Source organism: Lissotriton vulgaris, chromosome 5, assembly GCF_964263255.1.
Source record: "Lissotriton vulgaris chromosome 5, aLisVul1.2, whole genome shotgun sequence".
In the NCBI taxonomy this organism is placed as follows: domain Eukaryota; kingdom Metazoa; phylum Chordata; class Amphibia; order Caudata; family Salamandridae; genus Lissotriton; species Lissotriton vulgaris.
In genome coordinates, this window is record NC_141693.1 from 11,643,995 (window position 1) to 11,665,469 (window position 21,475).

Sequence of the window (21,475 nt, forward strand, 5' to 3'; positions counted from 1 at the left end):
GTGTGAGTTTTGACTTTTTACTAAGTATTGTGATAACCCCGTTCTTTTTGTTTCTTGCCGGTGATCCTATTACCTGACCTATCCAGCTGGCCTTTAGGCGGTCTATGTCTTCTTCCTCTAGCCTTGTCTCCTGCAGGACATAGAGGTCACTTTTAAGCTTGGCCAGGTGGTCTAGGAACTTCCTCCTCTTCACTGGGTGGTTGAGGCCCTTTACGTTCATGGACACTACCTTGATGTCCGTCGTGAGATTATGGTGCGTGTTGTGTGTCATCTTTCGTTCTGTCTAAACTGGCGGGTTGCCTGGTTGTGTTTTGATCGTCTTCTTATCTTAGTCCTGTGCTTAGAGTTCCAGTGTGCACTCTCTAGGGATAGGTGATAGGTGTAGAAAGATAAGAAAAGAGTAGTATCAGCCCATTTGTGTTCTCCCCGCACCCCCCCCCCGCCCTCCCCCTCCCCCCCTTACTTGCATAATGGGTGTGCGACAACAAAGTTCCTTTGCTCCGCGTCTTCCTGAGGTCAAGTTGCTGATTCCTTATTCCTTCAGCGATCAGCCGTTTCTATGTCTCTGAGTCTTGTGCAAGTTCGTGGGGTAGGCGTCGTTCTTCCTTCTCGGTTTAAAGTTTGGCTGTTGCTGTTATCACCTTCCCCTTTGTGCCCCTGCATATCAGCGTTTGAGGTAGCCTTGAGGTAGCTTCTGTTTGTTTAGTGTTGTTTGCGTGAGGCACTTCCTAGGACTTTAGTCTGTGGGTCCTCGGGACCTTGAGGTAGGTTGTTGTTGTCCGTATCTGGATATCCGTATTTGGATATCGGCATTGATTAGCTTCTAATGAGGTAGTGTTCCTGTTATCTGAGGCAGCTTTCCTAGGGTCTATTTCAGTCCGATTTTCCTTCATCGCTTGGCGAGGCACTTCTTTTTGGGGCTCTTAGGCCTTTTGTGTTCATTTCTTCAGCCGGTGGTCCTCTCATGTATCTTCTCAGATCCTCTGGGTCTTCGAAAACAATTGTTCTCCAGTTGTCCGTGACTTTAAAACGGGCTGGGCCAGTGAAAGTGTAGTTGAGATTCCTTTTTCGCAGGGACTCTCTCATGGCCAGGAAGCCTTTCCTGGCTTCTACCGTTGTTTTTGGATAGTCTTGTGTGAGCACTATCTTGCTGCTCGTCCATGTAAGGTTTTGGTTCTTTCTGGCAAAGGCGAAAATTGCATCGGTGTGGTCAGCTCTTAGTGGGCAGCAGATTATTGCTCTAGGAGGCTTCCCTGATGTTTCTTTCCCCGCCGGCACTCTATATGCCTTGTTGACTTCAAACTGCCTCTCAAAATTCAGGCCTGTTAGTTTAGGGAGCATGTCCTCCAGCATGGCCGCGCAGGAGCCAGAGACGACAGAGCCAGAAGGGGGAACATCAGAATCCTGGGTGTCCCAGAAGGTATGGAGGACAAGAAGAGGTCCTGCGCGGCCATGCTTCAACCGTCTTTTACATTGTTTCCTACCCTTCCGTTTATAAATGGCAGCCTCCATATTAGAGATTGCTAATAGGCTATCTAGCCACTGTTGCAAGGACGGTGCTGTCGGGTCCAGTAATGCTGAGGCTATGCACATTCTTAACACTGCCATAGCAATAACAATAAGTTCATGGCCTACTCTTGCATTACTAGGGTCAGCAGCCCCTAATAGAATAACATCCCCAGACAGTGCAATATCGCTTTGGAGTACTGCAGACAGGAATTTCTCTATTTCTTGCTTTAAGGACGTTAATCCTACACATGTAGAAAAGATGTGTATACTACCAGCATTCTATAGTATACATCTTGGGCAGCATGCCCCTTGCCGCTCCCCACTTGGCAAATTTATCTGGTGTATAATATAGAAAAAAAACAAATTTAAAAAAACTGTGCTTGCATTTTCGTAGACATGAAGATTGTTTGTGACATTAAGTATGCATAGTTAAATTCATCAATGGACATTCCAACTTTTTCCTGCCATTTCTGTGCTTTTTTCTCCATATCATCCGGAAACAGTGCATTAATGAGGGAATATATTTTCCCAGTAGTGCTTTTTTTAACATGAATTAGTTTTTCCACTAGGCTACTTTTTCAAGTAATACCCCCCCCCCCCCCCACCTTCCGTGACAGAAAGTCTCTAATTTGGAGATACTTAAAAAAGTCCCGCCAATCCAGTTGGAAATCTTTTTTAAGTTCGTCAAAGGATTGTATCCCTGTAGAGGAGAGGAGGCAGCATATCTGGACAATTCCCGCCTCATTACATGTATGTATACAGCTGTCTCTAAAGATTTTCGGAAGAATTGGATTATCCCTTAGGGAGGGGTAAAACGAGATTCGCCCTATACCGAGAGTTCTTCTTACAGCCTTCCATACCTTAAACCCACTATAGAGCGTTTTAAATGTAACTTTTTTATGATAGCTGTCATGCAGGTGTCGCCAGAAGTATCCTCTACTCTTACTGCCAAGAACTAGTTGAAAGATAGATGGTATGCTATCCCCGAGCGCCTCCACTTCCCCGATGTTCTGTAATAGCTCATTACTATATAAAAACTCGGCTGCCCAGTAATATGCTTTTAAGTTTGGGAGAGCTTATCCACCTCTATCCTTAGGAAGGGTAAAGAATTTATATGCCCGCTGGGGTTGCGAGTAAGCCCAAATAAAACTAGAGAACATACGTTCTAGTGATCCACTATTGATCACATACAGAGAGTGATCACTCTATTTGATAGTATGGACGTTGCAGGAGACCCTATGGCTCTGGTTCTTCTTGACGCTGAGAAGGCCTTTGATAGGGTCTCCTGGCAATTTCTGTGGGCTTCTATGTCCAGGGTTGGAATAAAGGATGGGTATATCCAGGCAGTGCAAAAATTATATGTTAACCCCAGGGCGGTGGTAATGGTGAACGGCAGCTTAACTAAAGAAATAACAATATCCTGTGGAACACATCAGGGCGGCCCGTGTTCACCATTGCTTTTTGCAATATACATCGACCCCCTTCATTCATAGTCTAGTAGGAAATAGAGAAATATAACCTATTTGGTCACAGGATTATCTCACAAAATCCTTGGCATATGCCGATGACATAGCTATTTTAACAACCAATCCTAATACAGACATGATCGCTACTGAAAGTGAGGCTAACAACTTCGGACTAGTATCCGGACTGAACCAAGGGAAAACTCGGATTGTATTGAATCAGAAAAGTACAATGAGCGATCCCCGCGTAATAGAAAAGGCTACATACTTAGGAGTCTGTATATCATCTAATCTTGACAATATGGTTAAATTAAATCTGAAACCCATGATGGACTCAATGCAGAAAGATTTCCAACGCTTACATAATCTACACCTTTCTATCATTGGTAGAGTTAACGCTGTGAAAATGTTTTCTTCCCAAAAATTCTATATCTATTCAGAGCAATATGCCTAGAGTTTTCAACTCAGTGGTTTAAATAGTTCTCACTTTCTTGTGGAGTAAGGTGGGTTTCTTGCAATAATGCAATATCCGGTTTATAATGACCCATATAGGTTAGTACCTTTTTCCGTTTGATAAAATGTGTCAATCCATTTTTATCCAAAGAGACAATTTTCAATGGTTTTGAATGAGTGGATTGTATGGGCGGGCTTGAATGAATGAATGAAAGGATTCTTATATTGCGCAAACTTTGCCCAATGGGCGTCAAGGCGCCTACAACAAATTAACAGCTCTTCCCTACAAGTAACATTCAATCATTGAAAAGCCCTCCTAAAGAACCAAGTTTTAAGTTCTTTTTTGAACAGATTAATTGAGGGTAGGGTTTTTATCTCAATTGGGATGGAGCTCCAAAGCTGGGGGGCAACAACTGAGAAGGCCCTGGCTCCCCATCTAGATAGCCTAAAGCGGGGCACAACAAGTTGAAAGAGTCCAGCGGACCGGAGACCTCTAGTTGGAACATACCGAATGAGTAAAGAACTGATCGCATTTGAAGATCCCTCTGTTAAAGCTCTATAGGCCAAACAGAGAATTTTAAAAGAAATTCTATGCTGAACCGGAACCCAATGGAGGTCTTTCCTAGCCTTGGTGGCAGAAGATGACTTAGGAAGAGCTAGAACAAAGCGTGCTGCAGCATTCTGCACAATTTGCAGTCTGTGTATAAGGCTCTTATTGGCCTCCATATACAGGGAGTTACAGTTATCTAACCTGGAGCCAACAAGAGCGACTGCAACCTGTTTGCGCGCCTGGGGGGATAAATATCCACGGATTCTATTGAGAATCCTAATCACACCCCAGCATGTGGCCACGGTCCTGTTGACTTGTAGGGACAGAGAGAGTGAGGTGTCGAATATCACACCAAGATTTCTGGCTGATTGAGATGGAGTGGGGCAGATGCCCAGAGAAGAAGGCCACCACTCACTCGACCAGGCATCTTGGTCTTTTCCAAAGACCAGTACCTCTGTCTTTTCGCCGTTTAGCTTGAGGGAATTTATAGTCATCCAGTCTGCCACATACTGCATGCATACCCTGAAGCTGGAGGCGGATGTCGAGACAGAGGAATGTGCCAGGGACACCAGAATATGGGTGTCATCGGCGTAGGACACCACCTCCATCCCCTGCGATCGTACTAGTCTAGCAAGGGGGGCCACGTATATGTTAAACAGGGTCGGACTCAATGCCGACCCTTGTGGCACCCCGCATTGCAAAGACTTGGCAGGGGAGAGGTAGTTCCCAAGCATTACTCTCTGCTCCCTTTCCAAAAGAAAGGAATTCAAAAGACTCAGGGCTGGTCCAGCAACCCCTGCCTCCCTAAGCCGAGATGTTAGGATGGCGGGAGACAGGGTGTCGAATGCAGCCGTAAGATCCAACAGGACCAGAACAGTAGTTTGGCCAGAGTCCACTTTGCGCCGGATGTTGTTGGCTACAAGGGTAAGAGCAGACTCTGTGCTGTGGTGTTTTCGGAATCCGTGTTGCGAATTGTCTAGGAATTCCGACTCATCAAGAAAGGAGGATAGGTGGAGGTAGAGATGTGCCTCCAATATTTTTGCGGGAGCAGGGAGAAGGGAGATAGGCCTAAAGTTTTTAAGAAGACCTGGATCGAGAGACGGTTTTTTAAGGAGAGGCTTCAAAATAGCCTTCTTCCATACCGTAGGAAAAGAGCCCTGGGCAATAGCTTTATTCATAGCCATGAGCATGGGAGGAAGAAGACTACTTTTACACTCTTTAAGCTTTTTAAGAGGTAGAGGATCCATGGGGGAAGCGGATTTGGTCCTGTCCAATAGAAGATTTAGTCCCTCCAAGGAAAGAGGAGGAAACTCCATGAGTGACTTAGGAGGATCTTTACCTAATGAATCAAGATTAGATATGGCAGGAAGGATACTCTGATCCAGAGAGTGGCAGTCGGCTTGATAATGAAAACAAAACTGATCAATAAAATTGGGTTGCAAATGAAACTACATTGAATATTATTGTAATACGAAATATGATATTGATGTAAAACAGGAATTGAAAATCAAGCTAATTTGATAAAAGTACCTGTGAAGCATATAATATGACTTTAAAGAAAAAAGAGAACACAAGGAGAAGCAATAAGAGAAAGTACTTAAATAAAGAAGAATAAAAAAAATATCCAATAGTAAACCATCAGACAATAATTTACAATCTTCAATGTGTAACTTTTAACTGGGTTGGAGAGTATGGAGCTGCGTGGAATGGAGGTTGCAAAACCATCTGCCTTGCGGAAATAAACGTCGATTACCCAGTATATGAATGGGTGCATCGATCAGGTATGGTGAAGAGAAGTGGAACAGGAACAGTATCAAAACAGGTATTAGTTGTTATCTCCAGCTATAATGGGGTTTATTTTAGAAGGACAGAGAGGCTGCATGATATGCCTTATGAATATGTTGTGAATACATTAGAAGCATAACAGAACATGCTCTGAATAGTCATACTTTAGGTTCTAGAGCCTAAGTTCACCATCAAGGTAGAGAACCAAACTGATACATACAGGCGGCTAGATATCGGGACGTTGTGGGATCCACCATATCCATCATGATCGTCCGAACTACAATTGGATTTATCTAAGGCATAGCTCTCATGTTTATTAGGTATGTATAATCGACCTAGAAATACTCATCTAACAGAGTTAATCTGCAGGATAGTGAACCCTTAATTTACCTGTTCACCTTTCATTCAGATACTAAAGAAGTCGTGGGACCCCGTGGTATAAAACTCAAACATCCTCCAACTGAGATATATCTAGATGTGCCATACATGAATGTTATGTGAGGCCACATTATCAAGAGTGATTTCAGGTATTGATTTTAAACTATTGTGGCCATACCGATAGAGAGTTAAGTTGTATCTATTCCATATAGATGAGTTTTGGGTTAACATACAGAAGCATTTTAGTTGTCATGAGGTCAGGACCCTTTATATGGATGAGAGGTATAAATATTTCATCATGTACTTTCGCATGGATACATGTGCATGTCGGTAGCCAATTGGTAATGGCGGGCACACGTGACAATGTGAAATAGCTTATTTGCATCCACTCCATATAGGCAGATATAGTTAGTGTATCTCCCAAACAGACAAAGAGATTTCAGGAGATGAGCTTATACCATGTAGGAATTTAACTGTGAATATGTTTTGTAATATATGTAAATAGAGTATCTATATATGGCGCAATGTATATATGAGTTGTAGAAAGTATTGCACACAAAGGCATGTAGTATAAATTGGTTATACAGCACTGTTAAATAAGATTCACAGCGAAAGTAATGAATGTTTTCTTTGTTTATTAATTAATAGATATGATGTAGTATTAACTCTCACCACAGACTGTTCTATATGTTCCCTTATAAAAATTAGAACAAGATGTAAATAGTAAATCTCCATTACGTTGTCACTTTAGATAAATTAATGTATATATTCTCTTGTTTCGTAGTAATTATTGGAGCTATAGAGAACTCATGAGTTAGGCATTCCCCGAAACACGTTGATTGGATTGATTGGTTCTGTATAACTATCATTTGTGATTGTAACTGAAATTGTGCTGTATTATTTATCTAGTGGATGAGAGAACACATATGTAAATGATTGGAAATCCATCAACATTTATGAGATTATTAAAAGACAAGATAATAAATTGTACAAAACAATCATTTTAGAAAAAAAGAAAGGAAGAAAAATGTATACAAAGATTAATAAAGAGAATATTTTTTCATAGAAAGTTTCTATGTTTTAATTAGAAGTGTTCAACATATGGTTAGTTTTTAAATGTATGCACAAAACCTGGTCCTGTGTTCTCTTTTCTAACATTAGTCATTCCCTGCTAGGGGTTATCCAATAAGGCAGGGGCCCGTAGCGTTTACAAAAATAACTCTATATAAATATACTTATTTTTATAACTATACAACCTGTGTATTGTCCATTTGTAGTGTTGTCACTTGATTACTGTACGTGTTCACAAATGCTTTACACACTGCATCTGGGATAAGCCTGTCTGCTCATGCCAAACTACCAAGGGGGTGAGCAGGGGTTATTTTAGGAGTGTACCCCCTTACCCTGACTAGAGGAGAGGGTCCCTATTTGTCACAAGTAGCTACCTGTGCCAACTAGAGACCCCCAATTCTAACATTTTGGTAAACCAATGATTCTTATATTGTCCCTCCTGCTGTGGTCTTCCAAATCAATTGTCTTCAGTTGATGATACCAAATATTGTGACCATGTTCAGGAATCAGTAAGGGGGTGGTTTACCAATTGCATTAGTGAATGGAACTGTGCTTCTTCTCCCCTTAGAAACTGTACTTCCTAAGTATTCGCAGTTACTGCATTATTTACCAAAGCGATTGAGGTTTAAATGTCTAAAAAGTTCTTTAAGAACAATTTCTGTGGCCATTGCTGGGATGTCCTTTGAGGCAACCATACCAGAGTATGGGACACTGTTGGATGGAACAGGTAATAAAGGCTCACTCCATGATAAATGAGAGAACGTACTCCCTTATGCAGGATCCAGGTTTCAAGGAGTTTGTTTAATAGAAAACAGATCAAGTATTGTGCACCCATAATGCCTGTTGAAGTAACGCTATAGCAGCATGAACCCCCCAATTACAAAGTTATTTTCATGGTAATAACTGTAGAGGTGAGGTAGGCTCCATTCATCTCATATACTTCTATAGGTGCTCCTCCACCATTCCTCTGTGCTATACCAACAAACATCAAGGGAAAAACCAGTGTTTATGTAAACAACGGTAAAGTGGAGAGGGTCAGTGACCAAGTGAACCAAAAAATACAAAGAAACTATTCAGTGAAATGGCTGAATTTTCTTTTAGTAGTAAAAATAAATGAAGGTGGTGCAGCATTGCTTACATGACTGCAAATGTCTCTGGGAAAGGCCCAATTTGGAAGATGTCAATGGAACTTGACACTAAACAGCCTGTAATTAACTACTGAGCCTCTGCAATGACCGGAATTAATTTCATAGCCCTATAGCAGCCTGCAGGCATGTAAGCGTGTGGCACAGAAAAAAAGTTTAATTTTGCATATGAATCACATGCTCCCCATTGAAAAATGAACTCGACGGTGCAGCACCATATCAGATGGCAGAATCCCAAATGATTATAAGATTAGGTGGGTGAGGACTTTTAGAAACGGCCCGGTATTGCATCTCTACTCGTAGCCTCAGAGGAAAGCTGCCATTGTATTGTACATCATGCTCTGCCTCTGCCATCACTGTCTCAAACTGTTGAATATTCAATATTGAACACCCCCCATCCCAGCGGTGTTAAAGACGGTGAAGGGGAGTGTTAAAGACTTGGCATCTTTCCCCTGAGTTTTTGCTTTCTGACCTCCCGGTTTTTACTCTGTTTTTGCTGACGTAGTGTTTCTGCGCACTTTTCTCACTGCTGATCAGTGGTAATGTGCAAATGCTCCGGTGGTAAATGGTGTTATGGATTGGTGTTTCCATGATTGGATATTTGATTTACTTGCTAGTCCCTAGTAAAGTGCACTGAGTGTGCCAGGGCATGTGAATCAAATGCTACTAGTGTGCCTGCAGCACTGCACTGAAACTGCACTGATAAAGGCGTCTGACGAGATCAGGACCATCTTAGATCATGGCGGGCGGCGGCCCTCATATTGTTAGATCTTTCCACCGCCTTCGACACGGCTCATCATTCCATCTTGATTGACTGTGTCTCAACATTGGGGATCAACTGTCTAGCCAGAGATCTTGTAGCCTCCTTCCTGGCAAACCGCACTCAATCTGTCAAATTGGGCACATTCTACTCGCCCACTTCCACTTTGCCGTGCGGAGTGCCCCAGGGATCATCGCTAAGTCCGACACTATTTATCATCTATGTGTCGGACTTGGCGAGGGTCATAAAATCCCATGGGCTGAGTTTAACCACCTACGCAGACGACACCCAATTGGAGTTGGCTGTCCACAAGGATGGTGTGGCAGTTGCGTCAAGATTCCAGGAGGGCATGCTAGCCATAGGCTCCTGGATGTCGATGAACTGCTTAAAATTAAACTCAGACAAGACTGAGGTGATGAATTTTGGCAACCTGTCTCCGGTGTGGTCGGACAATTGGTGGCCCAGTGAAATGGGCCCCCCGCCAGTACCGGTTGCCAAGGTCAGAAACCTCGGGGTCATGTTTGACACCAAATTAACATTTCACCATCTTGTTAATACAGTGATCTCGTCCTCCTTTTTTATTCTCAGAAAAATCAAAAAACTACTTCCCTACCTACCTCCTGCAGCAGGAAAAACTCTCATAACCACCTTAAAATTCTCCAAATTGGATTACTGCAACGCCCTTTTGCTGAATGCTCAGGAGCAGGTTCTGGACAAACTGCAGTCTGTCCAAAATGCGGCGGCAAGAGTATTACTCTCCATTCCCAAGCACCACTCTGTCTCTGCTGCTATACGTCAACTTCTTTGGCTGCGAGTCAGAAACCGCATAAAATGTAAAGCCCTCTGCATTGCCTATAAGGCTATCCACAAATCCGGACCACAATTTCTTAGAAAGGCTTTTAAGATCTACACCCCGATCAGGCCTCTTCGTTCAGCATCGACTTATCTTCTGCCTGTCCCTCGCAACAGAACAGTCGCCTGGGGAGATAGACGCTTCCTAGTAGCCACTGCGAGACTCTGGAACACCCTCCCTTTTACCATCAAGGCTAGTCCGATGCGTTTAACTTTCCGTAAACAATTGAAAACCTGGCTCTTTGACCTTCTTCAGCATGTTGTATGTCATCTTGATAATCCTATGCGCCGAGACACCTTCGGGTATTTGTGCGCAATACAAATCCAATAAACATAAACATAAACTGATTGTGCCACTGACGCGAGTAGCCCTGAAAATGTAACTCAGACCCGCCATTACGAAGTCTGTGCGCAGTTTGTAACTGCCATGTCGACTGCGCCAGTGTGCACACTTGCCAGTCCTTCACCTTCCCTTTTCTTATATGTCAGCCACCCCTAAGGTAGGCCCAAGGTTCCCCTGCGGGCAAGGTGCAGTATATGTGAAAGGTAGAACATGCCCAGGTGTGTGTGGCATGTCCTGATAGCGAATTACGTCCAATCTCGTTTTTTGCTATTGCAAGGCTACCTGTTCCCCATAAGACAGAATGGGGAGTTTGTTTATAGCATCTTATAAACATAACTTGCCCGGGGAATTAGGTAGGAAAATAAAGTTTAGTATGCCTGAACTTAGAATCTAAAGATGCTTCTTTTAGTGAAGGTGATGTTTACATTCTGTGTTTTAAAATACCACTTTAGAAAGTAGGTATTTTCTTGCTCAGTCATCCCGTGTGCCTCTGCTGGAATGTGGATTGCCTGTCTGGGTTTTAGATGACAGAAGGCTGGGGAGCAGGAGTGGCTCCAGCTGGTCTAGGTGGGTCAGGAAAGGGATGAATAGATCTGGGCTGCAATTGGAGAAGGGGGAAGGGATCTTTTTGCACCTCAAAGGGCCTGATCTGCCTCTGACCATGCCGTCTCCACCTCCTGCCATGAAGTCACACCAGAGAAGGCAGAACTGGTTCTGGCTGGACCCAGACACTTTCTGCCTAAGAGATTAAAGGGTTTTGGGATATAAATACTGGGGCCCTGACCACTGAACTTTAGAACTCTTTTGGATCAAGAAGACTGCAAAGAAGAAGAGCTGGAGAAACTGTGAGAAGGAACTACCACTTTGCTGTGTGCTTTGCTGTGTTGGCCTGCAGTGGCTGCTTCTGTCTTGGGCAGTGAAAGAACTGGACTGAACTTTCTGCAATCTACTTTTGTGAGTTTCTCCAAGGGCTTGAGGTAGAGCTTGCCCCCTGTTTAGGAAGTCTCAGGAACAGCAAAGATTTCAAGCTCTTCTGCCCTCAGCACTGGGGACTGTGTGTTTTGTGCTGCAACAGGAGAAAAAGCAACCCAACGCCATTTACGGCGCTTCTGCTGACTCTGTGTCCTGAAGGCACTGCAGAGGGCACTGCTGCCACGCCGCACCGTGGCCCTGGTCTCACCGACAACATCTGCTGCCGCTGCCCCCGATCGCTGCTCGCACCACGACCTGTGGGCACCGCACTCCGCACTGCCTCACTTCATAACGACTCCTTGGTATCTCTGATGACGCCGCTACACGCCAAAATCGACGCCCCAGCTTGCACAGTGGTTTGAGGGCACCACTCATAAAATTACACGACACACCGTCCTCATCCAGCATCACGGCCTTTGACTACTGAGGAGGCGCCATCAGCTCCAGTTCGTCATCCAACGACAGCGCTTCAGCAATGACAACACAGTTCCTTGCACCGTGTCCTACCAACACCGCGATGAGCACCGCATTCACTTCACACCAAGCCCTGGTCTCACCAACGACGCCATCTGACACCGCCACTGAGCCACTGCTCCCACTGCGACCTGAGGGCACCGCACGCCGCACCACTGTACTTCGCATCGCAGCACGCGACGCCAGCGCTCCTGACTCCATCAAAGAGGAGATCGATCTGCAATGCATGTGACTTTGAGGGCCCTGACGACTCCTGCACCAACCTCCAGAACTGACGCCTGTGGCACCGTGCTTTAGGAAGCTCAACGAGAGGTCGCTGACCCCCTACATTTCTAAAAGGTACTGTTTGCTGGTCTTCCAGACATCGTAGCTGGCCCGCGACGCCGCGGTCAGCCAGAACTGTTTGGATTTGTTTGTTCACGACGCCTTGATGGCCCCGGACGGAGATATCGACATCAAGGAACTGTTTTTCAAGCATATTTTGATAACTGAAGACTTTCAAGTACTGTATTGTGGATTTTTATCGTTTTTAGTCTTGTCTTAAGTATATACAAATATTGGATATTTTTCTAAACTGGTCTGGCGTCCTTTTGTAGTGCTTACACTGTATTACTGTTGGTTATGTGCAAATGCTATACACACTGCCTCTAAGATAAGCCTGACTGCTCCTGCCAAGCTACCAAGGGGGTGAGCAGGGGTTATTTTAGGAGTGTAACTCCCTTATCCTGACTAGAGTGGTGGTTTCTGCCTGGCTTTGGCACATGCCCTAGCCTACCAAAAATCCCCTTTCTAACAGGGAGGAACTTGCCACTGGGGGCAGGGTAGTTGTTGTGTTGGGGAGACAATGGAGGTGTAAGATGCCTTCAGTGCTGCTTGTAAGACGGGTTTTCTCTCCCCCTTCACCCTCCCTCCCTGAGACTCACTATCTCTGGGGTCAGAGAGTGTGGGGGAATGTCTTACTCTCGGTGGAGGGGTATGCCTTATTGCTGTGCTGCTGAACCCCCCCCCAGTGAAGAACTTTCTCTGACCTTCTGTCACCCCCCCAGGCTCTCACTCCCTCCGTTAATTCTTCTCCCCAGGGCCCTTCCCAGGGGTCACCCACTTTATTTGTAAGACTCACAGGCACTGTAGAGAGTGGGAGTGGATCACAGGAGGGGGCAGGGTTGTATAGGGGGGGGTCAGTATTGAGTGGGAGTGCAGACTAAAGGTATTGCATGTGGGGGGAGGAGTGCACTCTCTTCTCCAACCCCCTGTTCCTGTCGCTCTTCAGTCTTCCACTCCCTCCGGTACTTCTCCTCCCTCTTGGGGTCCTCCTAAGCATCCCTAAGTTTATTTGTAAGAGTAACATGCAGTGTAGAGTGATGGTAGAGTACTGGGAGGTATCAGTGTAGTGCGCAGGGGGGCAGTGTTGTGTGTGGGTACGTAGGAAAGATAGTACATGTGGGGGAACGGTGTGCGCTCTCTTCTCTGACCCTCTATCCGTCTCTCTCCCCAGGCTCACACTCCCTCCGGTACTTCTACTCCTCCCACTCTGGGCCCCTCCCTGGGGTCCCCCTGTTCTCCTCGGTCGGGTATTTGGATGACGTCCCCATCCTCAGTTATACCAGTGGGAGCTTCAGAGAGGAGCCACGGGCCCCTTGGATGGAGAGGATCACTGCTGAGGACCCTCAGTACTGGGAGGTGCAGACGGAGATCTGCCGAGGAGAGGAGCAGGTGCACAAGACCAAATTAAGGACTGTGATGGAGGAAGTCAACCAGACCAGGGGTGAGTGACACCCAGGGGGAGGGGGCAGCCAGACATGGGGTGAGTGACACTGTGGAGCAGGGGGGCAACCAGACGGGGGGTGAGTGACAACAGAGGGAGGGCTCAACCAGACCAGGAGTGAATGACACCATCAGTAGCGGCCGACCAGACCGGGGATGAGTGAAACTGGGGGGTGGGGGGCAACCAGAGTGGGAGTGACACCAGAGTAGGGGAAACCAGACCAGGGTTGTATGAGACCATGGGGGGCAACTAGACTGGGGGTGAGTGACACCACGGGGTAAGGGCAGTTAGACCAAGGGTGAGTAACACTGGTGGAGGGGCTATCAGACGGGGTGAGTGACACTGGGGTAGGGGCATAAAGACCGAGGGTGAGGGACACTGGGGAAAAGAGAACCAAACCGGGGGTGAGTGACATGAAGGGGGCAACTAGACCGTGGGTGAGTGACATTGGTGGAGGGGAGTTGCATGTGGGAATTGAATGGGGTTTGCAAGAATGACAGGTGAGGGGGAGGGACTTACCTGCTTCTCGTGAATGACTATGAATTGAACTTGACTTGGTGGTCCGGACCCAGGAAGAGGGGTGTCAGTGTTTGGGGGGGTCTGACTGGGAAAGAGGGTGACAGGTGCAGTTACCCAACATATTTCAAGCACAGAAGCTGTAATTGGTATTTGTGTCAGCCAGGGGGTGGGGTAACAAGGCCCCCACACAAGGGCCTCACTGTTCTCCGCTCCCTCCCCCAGACACCCTCAGTGATTCCCTCCGTCAGATCTCACTTTGCCCCCCCATTAGGGGACAGCTCAATTGGAGGGGGGATTCTTGTGTACAGTCACTGTCTGCCTGGCACCCTTGTCCCCCCGTCCCCCGGCCCTCACTTTGCTCCTCCTCAGCCCTTCACTCTCCCACCCCTGTAGGTCTCCAGTCTGCGGAGTGATGGGTAGTGAGCTTGGTTTCCCCCACTTTCTGTCTGAGGACATCAAAGCCCCATTCTGAGCCCCCCAACCGCTTTCATCTCACCTCTGTTCTCCAGACATACACATTTCTCTTCTGCTCCTCCCTCTGACATAGTCTCTCTGCCCCCCACCCACCCTCCAGCAGAGCTCACTGCTCCCCCTTTGCCCCCACTATCCACATGTTGCTGTTTATGTCTGTTGGTGGGGGTGCAATTTCTAGTCTCCCTACACAGTCTGCCTGGAGCTGTCGGACTCTTGTCCCCCTCAATCCCTCACCACCCCTCACCTCAGGTCACCACATGGTCAAGTGGATTTGAGCTCCGGGATGGTTCATTGAGGGGGAAGGGGGCTTCCCTCAGTCTCTGTCTGTAGGTGTCAGATACTTTCTCTCGGCTGGGGGCCCTCACTCTGCTCCCTCAGCCCCTCATTCTCCTCTCTGCTCCTCCAGGTCTCTATATGCTTCAGCGGATGTTCGGCTGTGAGCTCTGGGAGGACGGCTCTATCGGGGGATTTGACCAATACGCTGTCGATGGACACGACTTCATCAGCTTCGACAAGGACAAACTAACCTACACAGCAGCCATGGATGCGGCCAAGATCACACAGGACCGCTGGAACTCGGAGAGGAGCAACGCCCAGTATTGGAAGGGGTACCTGGAAGGGATTTGCATCGACTATCTGAAGAAATACCTGGAGCTCGGGGAGGAGAGGCTGCAGAGAGGTAATTTATGGGCATTTATATGCCCCCCCATCGGGCACTAAAATGTATGTGTGGACAGGTACGGGTGGCACTGTACTGCATAGAGCTCAAGGTGGGGGAGGGGGCAGGGACAATGTAACACTGAGGGGATGTCCTCGTGGCACCTCTCCCCCCTCCAAGGTCCACTGGGGGAAGGAGGGCACTGTTGATTGTAGGAAACAAAGTGTTCCATTGAGGTATTTGTCCCCCTTGTTTATGTCCGAGCTCTGATTCCTCCCCTACCCCCACCCTCACACTCTTTCCTTGGTTTCTACTCCCTGTCATGGTAGGGGCGAGCACGTGGGAGGGCAGTGGTATATCACGGTATGTGATTTTTGGTCTGCCTAAGCACGTGTATTGTATACAGTGAAGGGTCTTGGAGTGGAGCCCGGGCCACGTACCAATTAATTCTGTTAAATTATTGTCCTTTTGCTGCTCCAGTGAGATTCAGGCTACTCTTTTAATTTTTTTTTTTTCTGACCAGCATTGTTTTTATGACCTTTAACTGTGTTCTATTTTACACACCAGGGACGGGTTTGGCACTGGTGGCGCCTGGTGCATCAGGCTTTTTTGGCCCCTCATTACTAGGCCTCCTTCTCTTGGGCGTAGGAAGTTTGGAGGACGCCAGGGATATATCCATCCCAGATTTTGTAGTGAGGAACGAAGGTTGTGTGGGGCGGGGGCAAGGTTGTAAAAGAATTCCCTCTCTCTTCTGCGAGTCAGGTTCATTGCCGCACCATAGTGCTTCCTATAATGACCCTGCACTTAACCTGTGACCTTTGCTTTTGTCAGGCTGCACGCCTCCAGGAATATTTTTCTCACATCGACGCCATGGCTGCCTGGACAAAGTAAGAGAGGTAGTTTGTTGATTATTTATATTTATGTTCATGGGATTTATAAAGCGCATGGCTACCCAAGGGCTTCTCAGCGCTTTGGAGAGAACGAGGTTGTGAGAGGGTTTTTTTGAGTCATCATGGAAACAGCCATGTCTTTAGTTTTTTCATGAAGCTGAGTTCATCTTTTACCAATCTAATTTCCATGGTCATGGAGAGCAAAACCAGGTGTGAGAATGCTGTTTGTTAGACCTGGCACCATTGGCGTGGGTCTCCCTACCAATTTTAGCTAGAGGACCATAGGCTGCGCTTGCGCAGTCTCGGTTAGAGAATTAATGTCTCCTGGAGTGGGGCATTAACCCGCCCCTCTTCTTCATTGGCTGGCTTCCTAAACGGAGGCCAGCCATTGGAGGAGAGGGGCGTCACTCCCTTTAAGCCCCATCTTTTTGCGATTCGGGCGTGTTTTTTGCGTTCTTTCCATTTGTGACGTCATCCGTCTTTCAACAAAAAACACGCCCCCGAATCACGAAAATGTCGGAGCTTTGCGGCAGCCATTTTTTTTCCTGTTTCCTGGTTCGTGTGTCCTCTTTCCTTCCCTGCTATTACATGCCAGAACCTGCGGTGCCCACCGCCTTAGCACCCTCTGCTGGTTGTCTCAACGCCACCCACTGACAATGGAGACATGGAGGCGAAATTGGGTAATAGGTATGGAGGGGTGCGGGGGCGCTACATGTTTGGGTGGCGGTTTTAACGTGCTCTGTAATTAAAGTGGGTCTATCAAGAATTATGCTCGAAGGAACCTCGTCTCGCCGCAGTGGGTGCGCAGATGATAAACACGCGTGAGGGGAAAAATCATGAAAACGTTTATGCCGCCGCCCTTGAATCTGCGACACGAGGGCAGAGCAACGCTGCGCCACCAGACAGCTGCATAATCAGAGATGCCCCGCAGCCGCCAAACCCGCTGCTTCCATGCACCGGCCCCTGGGGTGTCATGAGAGTAAAACCACACCTGCAGCTTCACAGGCCTTGATTTAGTGCCCTAAACGGTGCCTAGAGAGTGGATTAAGCTGGAGAGCGATCAAAGCTTATATGCAATCCGATTATACAAACTGCTCCTTGCACCGACCTGATTGAAGTCATTTCCCTATAGAAACATTACCCTCACTTCGGTGTAAAAATGATTAACATTTGCTAAAGGCGGGTCAGCTTTTCACTCCCAGTGTAATCCGTTATCAGGTACTGTGCCCGTCAACCTTTTTTTCTCCCTCGTTCTCGTGAAGCACGGGGCTCTTAACCAGAGTGGGAGCCGCAGGACCTTCCGCAGCCTCGCTGCATCCGACACGTTAAGTTGCATGAAGGCAAATGTACTCACAGGAAGGATCTTAGAAGAGAGAGGATGTAGCCTTACGGCTAGAGCTGCCGAGTTTGGAGTTGGGAGACCGCGCATCGAGCCTCGGCGTCGGCTCAGCATCCTCTGATTCTGGGCAAGTTTTCCCGCGCCTACCAAAAATGAAGGTGACCACGTGTAACGTAACTGGTGCTCATGTAAAGCCTCCTGTACTAAAGGGTCGAGATCGCGCTATATAAATCTGAAAAAAAACGGACCCTCTTCTCCTTTGTCTCTCCACCCAGTGATGCCTATTGGAATCACAGACAAAAGGCAGCTCTTGTAAACCTTTTAAGAAGTTTTCCTACATATACTGGGGCAAGAGAGGACTTTGCATTCAAACACCCGAAAGTGCCAGTGAGTGAGCCTACAGATATTGGTACTTAACTGCCTGTTTCATTGGCCTTGCGATCTTAAAGATGCTTTTGTGACTGCACCAGGGCCGCATCTTTGGAAAAGTAAAGCAGATGCGCTGTTCTAGTTGTGTTTGCTGTAGTTGTGAGTTTGCGAGCAGTGTTTTCAAAGGGCAGCTATTTATCTATCTATCTATCTAGATTGTCAGTTACACATGCTTGCAGATGTGAATGGCTGCTGTGGTTCACTCCGTCGCCTCTCTGCAGAGGTCACCTGAATGAGAGAACTCTGATTTCGTATTTATATGAGGCCTTCCACCTGCTGGAAGTGGGGCATTCGGGCTGTGGGTGAGGCTGCGAGGATTCAGTCTAAGGATGCTGACATCTGGAGTCAGTACCCTCAGGCCTGGAGTGAGAACACTGACATCTGGAGTGAGGACCCCGTGATCGGGGGTTCTTACAAGAACATTCAGTCCCTAAACTAAAATTACTCGTTTTACGTGGACCCCTGGCTACATATTGACACTCATAAAAGGTGAAACCTGCATTAAAGCACTCATACACACTAGGCCCAAAAACCACACCTTGTTCCCATTGACTGCAGGTACGAGGTCTTCATAAAATCGGCATGTTTTATAATTTAGTTTTATTATAAACACTTACATTGTCTAAAAAACACATACATTATTGTGCACAGTTTTAACAACAAAGTATTTGCATTTCATTTTAAGCCACACGTGTGTGTGTGGGGGGCTCTGTTTGTATGTGTGTGGGGCTCTGTGTGTGTGTGGGGGGGGCTCTGTGTGTGTGTGTGTGTGTGTGTGGGGCTCTGTGTATGTGTGGCTCTGTGTCTGCGAATACTCTCTACTACTCTCTAATGCTCACCTATTGCCATTGTAAATTACAATACCATTTATTTATGTTTTAAGAAAAAAAAATGAAAGTCATGAGCAATGCCAATAGCTCTACCTTTAATAATGCCAAGACCATTGCATTGTAAATGCTTGTTTGCTGTTTCCTATTATGTTTTTTGCTGGTTTTAGATGCTTTTGGGCACTGTGCCACTGCTACTCAGTGACACAGTGCAAGTGTTCCCTATGGTAAATTGATGTATGGATTAGTGACTCCATGATTGTCTTGTTTGGTTTACTTGTCAGACCCTAGTACAATGCACTGCATGTGGCCAGGGCTGGTAAATCAAATGCTGCTGGTGGCAATTGCAAAAACAACAAGTGATGGACCGAATGTGGATCAATGTCACACATTCCCCCAGTCAAAAGATCTGGGCCCAAATCCATCGTTTTTTTGCACTCCACACCACCCTGGGTTAGACAATGGCGATATGCAAATCAGCTCTGACCCTGTTGCCCCATGGAAACAGTCCAGTCCGAACTACAAAAGCCATGTCCTTCCCAGAACGGAATCAAGCATCCGAGGACCGGACCGGTTTCGAGGTAACACCTCTCATCAGCCCGGCTAGCTTGACTCCAAGTGGTGTGGAGTGCCTGGGACCCACGTCTGGGCATCCCCAGCGCACTTAGGGCGGCAATTGCAAAAACAACAAGTGATGGACCGAATGTGGATCAATGTCACACATTCCCCCAGTCAAAAGATCTGGGCCCAAATCCATCGTTTTTTTGCACTCCACACCACCCTGGGTTAGACAATGGCGATATGCAAATCAGCTCTGACCCTGTTGCCCCATGGAAACAGTCCAGTCCGAACTACAAAAGCCATGTCCTTCCCAGAACGGAATCAAGCATCCGAGGACCGGACCGGTTTCGAGGTAACACCTCTCATCAGCCCGGCTGGCTTGACTCCAAGTGGTGTGGAGTGCCTGGGACCCACGTCTGGGCATCCCCAGCGCACTTAGGGCGGCAATTGCAAAAACAACAAGTGATGGACCGAATGTGGATCAATGTCACACATTCCCCCAGTCAAAAGATCTGGGCCCAAATCCATCGTTTTTTTGCACTCCACACCACCCTGGGTTAGACAATGGCGATATGCAAATCAGCTCTGACCCTGTTGCCCCATGGAAACAGTCCAGTCCGAACTACAAAAGCCATGTCCTTCCCAGAACGGAATCAAGCATCCGAGGACCGGACCGGTTTCGAGGTAACACCTCTCATCAGCCCGGCTAGCTTGACTCCAAGTGGTGTGGAGTGCCTGGGACCCACGTCTGGGCATCCCCAGCGCACTTAGGGCGGCAATTGCAAAAACAACAAGTGATGGACCGAATGTGGATCAATGTCACACATTCCCCCAGTCAAAAGATCTGGGCCCAAATCCATCGTTTTTTTGCACTCCACACCACCCTGGGTTAGACAATGGCGATATGCAAATCAGCTCTGACCCTGTTGCCCCATGGAAACAGTCCAGTCCGAACTACAAAAGCCATGTCCTTCCCAGAACGGAATCAAGCATCCGAGGACCGGACCGGTTTCGAGGTAACACCTCTCATCAGCCCGGCTAGCTTGACTCCAAGTGGTGTGGAGTGCCTGGGACCCACGTCTGGGCATCCCCAGCGCACTTAGGGCGGCAATTGCAAAAACAACAAGTGATGGACCGAATGTGGATCAATGTCACACATTCCCCCAGTCAAAAGATCTGGGCCCAAATCCATCGTTTTTTTGCACTCCACACCACCCTGGGTTAGACAATGGCGATATGCAAATCAGCTCTGACCCTGTTGCCCCATGGAAACAGTCCAGTCCGAACTACAAAAGCCATGTCCTTCCCAGAACGGAATCAAGCATCCGAGGACCGGACCGGTTTCGAGGTAACACCTCTCATCAGCCCGGCTAGCTTGACTCCAAGTGGTGTGGAGTGCCTGGGACCCACGTCTGGGCATCCCCAGCGCACTTAGGGCGGCAATTGCAAAAACAACAAGTGATGGACCGAATGTGGATCAATGTCACACATTCCCCCAGTCAAAAGATCTGGGCCCAAATCCATCGTTTTTTTGCACTCCACACCACCCTGGGTTAGACAATGGCGATATGCAAATCAGCTCTGACCCTGTTGCCCCATGGAAACAGTCCAGTCCGAACTACAAAAGCCATGTCCTTCCCAGAACGGAATCAAGCATCCGAGGACCGGACCGGTTTCGAGGTAACACCTCTCATCAGCCCGGCTAGCTTGACTCCAAGTGGTGTGGAGTGCCTGGGACCCACATCTGGGCATCCCCAGCGCACTTAGGGCGGCAATTGCAAAAACAACAAGTGATGGACCGAATGTGGATCAATGTCACACATTCCCCCAGTCAAAAGATCTGGGCCCAAATCCATCGTTTTTTTGCACTCCACACCACCCTGGGTTAGACAATGGCGATATGCAAATCAGCTCTGACCCTGTTGCCCCATGGAAACAGTCCAGTCCGAACTACAAAAGCCATGTCCTTCCCAGAACGGAATCAAGCATCCGAGGACCGGACCGGTTTCGAGGTAACACCTCTCATCAGCCCGGCTAGCTTGACTCCAAGTGGTGTGGAGTGCCTGGGACCCACGTCTGGGCATCCCCAGCGCACTTAGGGCGGCAATTGCAAAAACAACAAGTGATGGACCGAATGTGGATCAATGTCACACATTCCCCCAGTCAAAAGATCTGGGCCCAAATCCATCGTTTTTTTGCACTCCACACCACCCTGGGTTAGACAATGGCGATATGCAAATCAGCTCTGACCCTGTTGC

General features: G+C 47.3%; 1 protein-coding gene across 1 annotated transcript in view; it reads left to right on the forward strand.

The window, feature by feature from the left end:
• Window positions 1–21,475, forward strand: part of LOC147709987 (class I histocompatibility antigen, Gogo-C*0203 alpha chain-like) — a 452,566-nt gene that overhangs the window by 83,397 nt on the left and 347,694 nt on the right. The window contains exons 2-3 of the mRNA XM_086920675.1: window positions 13,251–13,520; window positions 14,920–15,192. Of these exons, the coding sequence (XP_086776801.1) occupies window positions 13,251–13,520; window positions 14,920–15,192 (543 nt within the window). The remainder of the gene's footprint in view (window positions 1–13,250; window positions 13,521–14,919; window positions 15,193–21,475) is intronic.